The sequence below is a fragment of the Mobula birostris genome, chromosome 3 (assembly GCF_030028105.1).
Source record: "Mobula birostris isolate sMobBir1 chromosome 3, sMobBir1.hap1, whole genome shotgun sequence".
Taxonomy (NCBI): Eukaryota; Metazoa; Chordata; class Chondrichthyes; order Myliobatiformes; family Myliobatidae; genus Mobula; species Mobula birostris.
In genome coordinates this window covers 61,229,217-61,241,230 of record NC_092372.1, presented here as the reverse complement: position 1 = coordinate 61,241,230, position 12,014 = coordinate 61,229,217, and the positions used below count along the sequence as shown (strand labels likewise).

The following is a 12,014-nucleotide window of genomic DNA, read 5'->3' as shown; positions in this document are numbered from 1 at the left end:
CAAGCCTTATGGCTAAATGACTAACTTCTGATCCAATATTTTTAAAAATGAGGTCATCAGTTAAGTTTTTTGTCCAAAGATCCTATTTTGCCTGCTCAGTTTTTCCCTAGCATTGCTTTTCATCAGCTTATGCTTAAAATATTGCAGTAACCTGTGGTAAAATATTTAAACATGGCAAATCATAACCTACAAATCTTTGACATGTACCCTTAGAAGTACAAATGCATGACATTCAAAGAAACATAATCACCTAAGTTACATGCTGTCCTTAGAAATAGAGAACTGGTCAGTTTTTCCAATCATCACTGGGTATAAATTTCTAAAACTCCTTTTATAAAAGCTTAGTAACCGAAATGGGGTTCTGTTGGGTCAAGCTGACAACTCACCGCTCAAGAAGTGATTATAGACTTAAACACCAGCCTAGCCTCACCCTTAATAATACAACCCAACTGAAACTAGTTGGAATGATTAACAGGCATTTCCTTAATGATATTTTTTTTTAAATTCTGGTACATGGTTGTAACATTTTATATTGTGATCTGGAGAAAATATGACCACAATTTGTTTTTAGATTTTATTGAAGAAAATACAGATTATATACAAATTCTATATACATCCTCTGTCATGATCCCCATTTAATGAACACATTACATTTAAATCAAAGTGCTGTGTGAGTACACATACATAGGTACATTAAAATGTAACATTTTCCCATCAGTTCATTCTTCCAACCTAAGTGTTAAGCTTTTGGAAGTTTTACACATAACCTGCTTTTTGTTGATACATATTTATTTACTCAGTCTGATGCTGCTTTGACCAAATATGGTGATGGAAGAAATGAAGACACAAAGATTAAGAGAAAGTATTCACCACTTTCTAGGATTACAATATTGTTACTTGTGTACATCTGCAGTGAAAAGTTCTTGAATGCATAAATTTATCCATTGGCACTATATATTTTGAATGCCAAATGATCCAATGATTAAGATATTTTATGTACCCACAAAATGTCATCTGATATGAGCATTGTGTGTTATTTCACTACAGCAGATTACAATTTCAAGCCAACATTATTTTTTGCCATCATATGCACTAGGGGTTGTATGAAAAAATAAATCTTTTCTCATACATATCCATTATTCTAGGTTTGGCACCTTTTAAATCTCTTAACTGCAATTAATCTATTACAGTAGTTTATAGAATCCCTCAAGTAAACTGTGTACATTTAATCATTTTAATATTGAAAAGGATTTGCAGCTTTCATATATATAGGTACATATCAATTCTATATGCAGGTTATTGATTTCTGTGTATTTCTACTGTTTACATAATCAATAAGAAAAATGGATAGAACCACAGATATTGAACCTACACTAAAAACTCATTGCTTTTAAACTAAAATGTTGACAATATTACATTTGGCTAATAAAAAAATGTTAGTTTTCTTCACTTCAATGTAGGGGGAAAGTGTATTTAATGAAGTAGAGACAAATAGTACAGTGAAAATATTGATTCTGCAGCATTTATTTGTATCAAGATGTGCAAACTAGGTCATTAAAAAGTACCTAAAATGTGCAATGAATGTCATGTACAGGGATGTGCGAATAAAAGTCATTAACTTTAGGTCACTGAAGTTATTTAATCTAATAGGCATTGCCATCAGCCAATAAAAATAACAATTTTACATTTAGTTTGTTATTACAATATTGTCAGCAATTGGACTAAAAGGAGTATATATCTTGCCAGAAAATGAGCAATTTCATGACAACCTTTATCTTTTAATTGTTCTTCATCAGCACTGGAAAGGAGTCCAGTTTAAAAGCTGCAATAAATGCTGATTGGAAGGCAATATACAAGCCATGGCACCATTTATCAAAGTCAGATTATTGCTGGTAGGGATGCTGAAACACAAACAGTTATTGTATTTGCAGCACTGAACACCGTTCCCTCCAAGTGTGACTTGCCATTTTTAAATTGCACTAGCCCATTATTACATTGACAATCATTGAGTAAAATGAGGCTTGAACAGTTAGATACACAATAAATACTAAAGTTGCCCACAATTTGAAAGGAAAAATAACGTCAAAAGAAATCTACACTGCTAAGTTAACTGTACTGTGGCACAAACATCTGGAATACAACAATGTTCACACGCCCAAATTGCCCTAAGGAAAATATCCTAGCAGGGAAGAGCTATAAGAAAGATAGAAAATAAATTTGTTGAGTGCATTTGTTATTTCCAATAACTTAGAATAATTTCATGGACAAAAATTTCTTACAAAAGAGAAGGCAGTGAAAATACAAGCAGCTTAAACTACCTTTGTTTCAGAAGGATAAATATATAGACTGACGAGTGCAAAAACTAAGATTGATTTTGGGAGGTCAGGTAATTAATCAGTAGCTTTAAAGAATAGTATACTAAAGACGATTGATCTGATTATAAACACAAACAAGCACAAGTTGCCCTGTACAGATTGGATAGAAGCCTGTAATTTTTCTAATTGCATCAAGACTTCGAAAAGGTTATTAGTCGTGCTGTGTTCCTCCTTTTCCTCACCATTTTTTTCACGGATCTGTGGACATGCACAAGTTAGCTACACAAGAGGGAAACGTGCAGGGGACATTATATTAAAATACCAGTGCCAAAATTAACTAGTGTATCTCTCCACAGTCCTCCATACAAATACACAAAGTACCAATAGGCTGTAAAATAGTAGTTTTAAAGGCAATTTAAATGATGCACAAGTCTAGGGCCAGAATTAATTCTGTAATTTTATCTAAGCCTAAAGTAACAATTGCCACAAATTCTTCAACTAGCAACATAGTGCCCAATTTTGAGTTAATTAGCTTCCTAGTTTAGCAAGCTCTGTAAAGACTGAACAGATGTAAGAGGAAAAATAGATAAAGTGAAATCATCAGAAATTTTATTTGTATAGAAATTGGAATGGCTAAATGATGCTTAGTAAAATGGAAGAACGTTTTGATGACTAAAACAAAAGTGAATAAATTGAAGATGCATTTGCCTGCATTTAGAAAATGTTTGCTTACATTAGAAAATTGCAAATGAGCTTATTTTACTAATTGAAGGAAGGAGAGACAATATAACTGAGGAGCACACAAAATGCTGGAGGAACTCAGCAAGTCAGGCAGCATCTGTGGAAGAGAACGAACGGTTGACTTTCAGGCTGAGACCCTTTATCAAGACTGGAAATAAAGGGGCTGAAGCCAGAATAAGGCGGCAGGAGGAACGAGTTGGAAATTCAACCTACAGAGAATTGTCAGGAATTAATTGGACAAAATACAGCATGGTACAGCAGGCATACAAAAGTATACTACAGTAATCTCAGGGTTTAAATTGAGGAAAGTTGACCCAAGAGAAAATGAGGTGGCACTTTCTAATGGGATCCAATTCTTTGACAGTGAGACTATGGCAATACGTTTCTGAAAGTTTCAAAATCTAAGTTCTGCGACCACATTCATGTTGCTTGCTGTTCATTTCCTCCTCCACTCAAACCCACAAAAACTTACTTTTGCTATATATTCATAGCCATTAGGCAGCTTCCAAAAGACAATTCCAAAGTAATGTTCCCCTGAAAATTTCCTTGAGAATTAAAGATTTCACTACAGATGAATGCTGGATGAAGGTACATTATTGGGCAAAGATTTTCTGGGTTAACATGAAAATTTCAAGAAAGTGACAACCTTGAATCTCGGGAAGCAAGAGAAGGGAAAGGGTTCTTTGAAGAGAAAGTAATGTGATATCATAATCACCATCTCCTAACTATTTAAAAAGGCAATGTCCATCTGTGAACCACCAGTGGCATTCTGAAGTCATGGTCTAATATTTAGACCAAATATGGCAAGCTAAGGGAAACAAAACAAGTTCAGCATTGCCAAAACAAAATTATCTCAAATATACCTGTTGTGTTGTTTTTTTTTGTCAGATGCCAAATGGATGGCAGGGAAGGATAGGTGGGCTGACAAATATTCACTATATACATAATGGAAACGGTTTCCTTTAGCAATTCAATCTAGTCCAGCTGGGAAGGTGCCAGAATTTAGAATCCAAACAAACTGTGAATCTAAAAATGTGCATGTCTATCTAATCAACTATAGATAAATCCTAGTAGAATGAGGGATCAGCAGATCAGGAATCTAGCCAGGATTTAGGACTTTGGAATTGCTATCAACTCCAGACCTGGAAGAAACAAGGCCTTGGTAACTTGTAAAAATCCTGCACTACATTCAAATAGGCATTTCACATCATGGAGGTTGCTTTATGAAAACCATTAGGTAGGTTCTAAGGGGATCAATCTTTATTCAGAGGTTCCCAACCTGGGGTCCATTGACCCTTGGTTAATAGTAGGGGTCCATGGCATAAAAAAGTTTGGGAACCCTTGCTTCAGCTGATCTGATCTCCGTGTTTTTGGATTTCTGTTAAAATACTGATTTAGCTACTGTGATCAGGTGGACCATCAGCCATAATTTTCATCACCATGCTTTTAATCTGATTGCAAATGAACATGGTCAAACAGACCATTTTATTGAGCTGAGAACAGATTTTTATAAAAAATAGTGCAATATTCCTAGGTATTATAAACAAGTGCTATGGATGCTGGTCATCAATAAGAAGCAACTATACAAGACCAATTTCAAAAGTGAAAAGTCACATGAATTGAAACCTAATACAATTTGATCACCACACACAAAAAAAAATCAGTCAAGGACTAGACCGCAGCAAATTGATCACAATACTCACTTTAGACTAGATTGAAACAATATTTGTCAGAACTTTTGTAAAGGTAAGTAAATGCAAAGGTTAGGTAAACTAGCATAAAGGTTTGCATACAGACTGTATTACTAGGCAATTATTTTAATAATATAAATAACCAAAGTGATTTTTGGAAGGATCATAAGCAGGAAGATGTGACAGTTGTTTAGAATTTTGTGTAAGTGGTACAGATGTCTACGGCATTTTATTCTAATGTAGTCTACAGACTGGAACAAAGTACTTTAATTTAGAAACAAAAAGTAAATATTTTGTAAAAGTTTAAAAGAAAATCAAATGAGATGAATCTTACATATGTAGAATGGAAATATTAATCAAGTAAGATTTTAAATAAAAAAGCCCTTTCATTTGATTAGTACTTTATAAATCAAATTTATTAATTTAATCTGAACTGAAATGAAATAGGCCAAGAGATTAGATATTCTTCTAAATCAGGGGCTTCCAACCTTTTATTATGCGTTGCACCAATACCATTAACAAAGGGTCCATGGCCCACAGGTAGGGTACCCCGGTTCTAAACCAACACATTCAATCAAGAACCTATTAATCTAGTTTCAGTTTACCTCTTAAGCATTTTTGACAATGTCTTTGTTTGATCCTTTGTATAGTTATTTCTATCCATTCCAGATTTGCCAAAGATATTTTGCTTACCCCATCTCAGGTGCTAATGTCAAACTAATCAATTGCTAATATTTATAGTATTCTCATAGATATGATTAAGAAGAAACACTAGATAACATCACAGAAAGTCATATATTTGATTGTTATCAATGATCAGTGTGGTCCAGCTATATTAGCTACATGATCTAGTTATATTGGGAAGCCATTTAAAATAAAGACTAAACCATAAGACTATTGAAGAATTACACTGCACTATTTAAAAGTGATTTTAAGGTTCAAATTTTGATTGCATACTATTCACTTCAAATCAGAATAAAATAATAATTCATGATTTGTTCCCATTCTCTTGATCTCTCAGAAGATAGGACCTTTTACACATGCAAAGACAGAAACCATTCAGCAATTTAAAAATGAAATGATCAAACTAACTGTTTCTATGACTTATAGCTGCTATACATTAGTCTGCAATGAAAGGGCTTTTAACACAAAAAAAATCACATTTTGAAGCAATTAGCAACAATATTCCAAATTACACTACGGAAAATAAAAATCAACCGAAATACATTTATTTTTCTAATCCAGTGAATCAACGGTCATTTTGGATGAGGCAAACTTGCATTTTGGAATTTAGAGGTAATTCTTTCTTCTTTGTTACCCCCATTATGCTCTAAAATCCAGGTCTAATGTTAGTAACATAAACAAATGTTTGGGCTCAGCAAAAGAAGTACACCTACATGGGGGAAAAAATGGAAACACTGCCATATCTATTGGCTCACTGCAATGCTTTTTTTTAAAAAAAGGAAAGACAGTCTTGCATGCATACTTGCATTACCTTTGTTAGTATTTTGACAGGATGTTCCCTTGTCAAAACTACTCTGACTTGCATCTCCCATAAGATCATATATTTGCCATTAGCCTACAAATGCCTGGAGTACGATCGAAATCCTATTCCGACATCCTGAGCGAAAGGCCCTTAAAGGACAATGAATGCCCTAATAATCAGATGGCAATGGCCTGATCTTCTTTGGACAAGTTAAACAATTATCCTTCTGATTACTTAGTCCAGTGTTTTACATGTTACTCTCTTGATTGATAAAATAAAATATATCCTGACTCCGAGTTTTTTGAAATGTCTGAAGTCAAACCGTAGAATTCTTCAATAGCTTGAGCATCAATTTTCTGTAAGAGAAATAGAATTCCTTAGCAACTTTAAACTTATAAAATAAGCAGATACAAATTCAGATTAGTACTGTAATGTTTTAACCTTGAGAATTTTCAAACTGCAAATATGAGTTGCTTCTTCCAAATATCTGCATTGGCAAATTTCTGATTAATTGGCAAATCACGATCCTACATTATTTTGAAATTTTAATTCACCTTTGATCACATCAGCCAAATATTTTGCTTTCCAACCAACTATAGTTGCATTCAGATTGGGAACCTGTCAAACTATGATTAGATAAAATAATTCATAATAATTTGATTTATTCCTTTGTTTCAAATCTTGTTAATTCCCAAACATAGTAGTCTTAAACATCTGATATTCTGCTTACTATTCCAAAAAGTGTTCCCATAATACTCAAGCATAACATCCTTCCACATTACATTTTTCATATTATCCCAGCCCTGGGTCACTAGCTGCATCTCACTTTAAAGCAAGTTCCTACATATTCTCTATTGACCCTAATAAAAATTCAGAGACTGATGGGGGTGCTTGTACAGCTCACCAAATCTCTACCATTTGAGTCCATGCTCAAAAATACTGATAAATGTGATTGATACTGGTCATGTTCTGCTCCATCCATCTTCATGTTGAAGTGGGAGGATCACAAGATTGTCTCCCTTAGAACACCACCACCTTTTTCCCTTGACCAAGTTATGCATGTTGCAGATATGGAAGTTAAGGTCAATGGCAGTTTATCAACAAGTGAGATTTACTTTAAATTTTCAGATAAAATAGTTTAACTCCCTCAGTTCCTGAGGGGAGAGGAAGATGCAGCTTCATAATTCAAGTTATTCCATCTCACATGCCTCCTCTCAATGACCTTCAGATGGAGCAAATACCATAGGTTGTCATAAATCACGTCAATGCCTATCCACTCTATATAAATTACTTAATCCACAGACTTCAGAAGCTAGATCACCACCAAGGCAGATTCAGTCAGTAGACTCATTTCAATGCATTTCCAGTAGACAGTGTATGTAATAATTCAAAGTTTAACAGAATCATTTTATTAGCATAACCTCAAAATATGCAATCAGCTCAGGAAAAACAATTAAATATTCCTCATAAAAAGCAAATGTTGGGACATAGGGAACAAGGTTGAGGCATTTATAATAATAATTATAGACATTGTAGCATTAGTGCACAACGATGTAAATACAGAATAAATCCAAATAAATTGTTTTGTATTGAACTAAATAATACCAAGAGAGCAACACACTATGCTAGGTCCATAATAGGCAGCCAAATAATGGAAATGAAATCAAAAATGATATCTATAAACTGGTTAGAAAGGCATATGTAAGTAACTGAGTAATAATTAAAAGACTACAAGATATCCAAAAATTAATCCACAAGATAAATTCTGTTCATTGCAATGTTCAAAATACTAATTCAGTAGGTTGCTAATCCAACAAGGGAAAATGTACAACTAAAACAGGTTCTGGGTAATGAGGTAGAACACATCTAAAAGTAGGAACTTTTTAAATAAAGGAAACCACAATCTAAACTGGTTCAGAAAAAGAGTGGCAAAGAGTATCAGCAAAAGCTGACCAATGTAATTGGTTATAAAAATAAATTTACTATAGATACAGGTGGTCAGAAAAATTGTAAGTGGGATTTAATCCAGGGAAGTGTGAAGTAAAAGCACTTGTGAATATGGAAATAGAGAATACCTGAAAGGTTTAGTAGGTTATGGAAAGAGAAGGTTAACATTTCAGGTCTGGGACTGTTCATCAAACCTCAAGTTTCCACAGGTCCCATCTTACCTGCTGCATTTTTATGCAGCATTTTGGTTTTTCTTCAGATTTCCAGCATCTGCTGTTTTTTTTATTTTTATTTACTATGGAGTGCTTCTAGGGAAATATAAAAAGGCAAGTGAACATACAGTGATGAAGATATCCACCTGCTGTGGACCTTGGAGATATAACCAAAGGTCCTTGCAAGTTGCAGGACAAGCAGGGCAGTTAAAAAGACATACCTGCAAAAGGTAGTTAAAAAGCCTTTATTGGCCAAGGCATAGAATACAAGAGTAAGGAGGTTGTTCTGAACAAGTATCTAACAATAGCTAGGCTGCAGTTTGAGTACTATCATCATTCTGGTCACAATTTTACAGGAAACACATGATTGCAAAAACAGAATGCAGAGGAGATCTACAAATATGTTGCTGGGACTACAAAATTATATCACTGAGAAAAATTCCACAGTGTGCATCACAAAATGTTTGACTGACATGAGATCTGAAGCTCATCTGGAGAAGGAAAGAAATAGCAGAGCTATATAACACAAGATTAAACCCACATTTCAAACTCAAACCACACAACTGAGTGACTTCAGCCTTGTTCTCCTGCAACATGTAATAGTGATTTCTTAATAATGATCAGACATGATTACTCAGTGAGAAACCATCTATACTAGCGTTAGATACACAAATGGCCTATTTGATCATTATTGAGACACCATTAGGTGTGTATATTGTTGCAGGTTGCACAAGGACATGATCAGGATTGGTTGCACACCCATCTTTTTCCACTTCTATCATGGACAAATAGTCTGATCGGTCAATATTAAGACTTTAACAGCAAAACTCATCAATGAACACCGACAACAAAGGTAAGGTTGCCCATGTGCCTACGGAAATGTACATCAATACCTTCAATACAAATGGAGGGAAGGGAAAAGTTAAAAAGAAAAACAAAAATGTATTTATATGGCACCTTTACTATATTCTGGATGTCCCAAAGTGCATCAAAACCAATTGTTTCAAAATCGTGTTGATTTTATGTACGCAAATGTTGCAGCCAATTTGTGTACTTCAGGGTCACAAAGGACTAGCTAATCTGACTTGGTGATGTTGGATGAGAGGCTATTTTTGGCCGGAACTCTTGGGTAACACCCCTGCTCTTCTTCAAATAGAGCTACGGGATCTTTTACATCTCACCTGTGTGATGGCACCTCCGACAATGCAGCACTCCCTCAGTACTGCACTGAAGTGTCAGCCTAGATTATGTACTGCAGTGGGTCCTGAATCCACCAGCTTCTGACTCAGGAGGTGAACGAGCTACCAGTGAGCCAAACTGACACTTGAAAGCTCTAAAGAAGAAGATAGTTAATAGATGGGTAATAGCAAACACTAAGAGTTCCCATTTCCCCAGGGTTAATCCTAGGTCCCATCATATTTAAAGGAATAAATATTGAGTAAAGATATTGTAAATAAAATGAAGCTTTTGGATATTAAATTAGACAGAAAACAAGATGTTCTGAGGAGACAGATGCAACCAGTGGAAACTTAAACAATGCTTGCTATTTCGGCACCCTATCCAAAAGCCTTTTCTTCATATATACTGTCTACTTCTGAACTTTATTTCACAAATCCTGCACATCCATTATTTCTGTCCTTGCAGCTCCACATGAGTTTGCCATTCCTTAATACTCCCATTCCAGGTTTTTACCTGAGCTGAAATCATGGATCTGTTACTCTGCTTATTAAGCACCTGCTGCCTTATAAACATCACACCACGACGTCTACTCTTAACAGTCATCCAGAGATCTTTCACTTCCTCCAAGCTTCTTATTTTCCACAGTGCTTAACTTATACTCTCAGTCAAGTCATCAACCACTAGATTCCATACTCAAATCTATTCCCACCATCCTTCTAATCTTCTCACCTCCTTTAAGACCCTTTGTAAGACCAAATCTTTAGTGATTTGTTTCAAAATAGTTATTCTTATTCCATGTACATTTTTCTCTGATTGAGTTTTTGAGGTGCCTTGGGACATATTTCAAAATTAATTTTATAAATGAAAGTTATTGTTACTATAGTCCATTAACTCTGTCCCCAGAAAGACATCTGATTTTGCAAATTCTACCATTGGACCCAAAACAAAAATAACCAATTGCTACGCTTGCTGTGAAAGAAAACAAAATAATATGCATGTCAGCTCAACTTTTTTCCCTGAATTATCTGATAAAGATTTTGGGAGTGGCACTGGTACAGAACTAGGAGATGGTTGACTGTCCACCTTGATTGGAATCTCCCCAAAGAGCAGGGCAAATTTTCTATTGTACTGCCTGGATCTATATTTATCAGCCAAGTAGAATGCAGAGGGGGATAGAATGGCTAGGAAGCTTTCATACTCTTAAGTGAGCACTCACTCCCTCTCATATCCCCAAGCAATTTTTTTCTAGTATAACTACAAAAGCTGACAAGTTCAGTGTAGAAAAATAAAATCAGACCAAATCCATAATAATCCATCTATTCCAATTTTGTACTCTATGCATCAGCCATGCAACACAATTAAGAATCTACCCCATTCCTGTCCTTTTAAATGTACAATTTTATTCAGGTATTAATATTTATCAGACTGACCTCAACAATATCATCATCAAACAAAAGCCAGAAGCCATGACTTTTCACAATAGTTATGTAGTGTCCACGGTTAGGACCACTGAAAGAGAAAAGAGAAAAATATAACTAGGATATCTCACAAGCATAAGAAAACAAACATTGTGCAATAATTCTTGAAATCAAAGCTTTATTATTTCCTCATTTTAAAGCCATCCTGGAAGCAATGCTCAATTACCCTGATTTAGAGTAGTCGAAATAGATACTGAATACAGTGATTTGCCCTTGTAAATCAGATTACATATTCTTCTGTATTTTTCATACCTTATTTCCTGTCCTATTTCCAATTTCTATTTTAAAATTTTCCAAAGTTTTCTTCTCTCTGCATTACTAATTGGCTTTCGAAGTCACTCAATTTAAACCCAGTTTTATATTATCTGCGTAAATATCTTTCTGGTCCCATTTAATCTCTGGTGCTTCAGTCAAGCAGTAAAATTGACTATGTACTGCCATAAATAAATCCTCTTCTACCCAGCTATAGGAAGTTGTCCGAATAGATGAAAGACAAACTTTAAGTCATGTAATTCACTAGGAATGGTCAGGAAGAGAAAAAACCTCTGGTCAGTACTGAGATCTCAACATTAAAATGGAGAGGGTTCAAAGGAAACTCCCAAAAGTGATACCAGGTTGGAATGGCTTGTTATATGAAGAGCGTTTGATGGCTCTGGGCCTGTATTCACTGGAATTCAGAAGAATGAGGGTTGACCTCAATGAAACTTATCGAATGGTGAAAGGCCTTGATAGAGTGGACATGGAGAAGATGTTTCCTATGGTGGGAGAATCTAAAACCAGAGGACACAACCTCAGAATAGAGGGGCGCCCTTTTACAACAGAGATGAAGAGGAACTTCTTTAGCCAGAGTGTGGTGAATTTGTGGAATTATTTGCCACAGGCAGCTGTGGAGGCCAAGTCTTTATGTATATTTAAAGCAGAGGTCAATAGATTCTTGATTGGGCAAGGCATGAAGGGATACAGGG

At 35.0% G+C, this 12,014-nt stretch overlaps 1 protein-coding gene across 3 annotated transcripts in view; it reads right to left on the bottom strand.

The window, feature by feature from the left end:
• Positions 1-590: 590 nt before the first annotated feature.
• Positions 591-12,014, bottom strand: part of usp46 (ubiquitin specific peptidase 46) — an 83,520-nt gene continuing 72,096 nt past the window's right edge. For 2 of the 3 annotated variants that reach the window (XM_072252717.1, XM_072252716.1), the window contains 2 exons: positions 11,002-11,080; positions 591-6,589 (listed from right to left, as the gene is read on the bottom strand). In XM_072252717.1, coding sequence (XP_072108818.1) covers positions 6,488-6,589; positions 11,002-11,080 — 181 coding nt within the window. In that variant the 3' untranslated portion in view covers positions 591-6,487. Of the gene's footprint in view, positions 6,590-9,573; positions 9,726-11,001; positions 11,081-12,014 lie in introns of all 3 variants that reach the window. The other variant, XR_011885350.1, reaches the window with a different exon arrangement.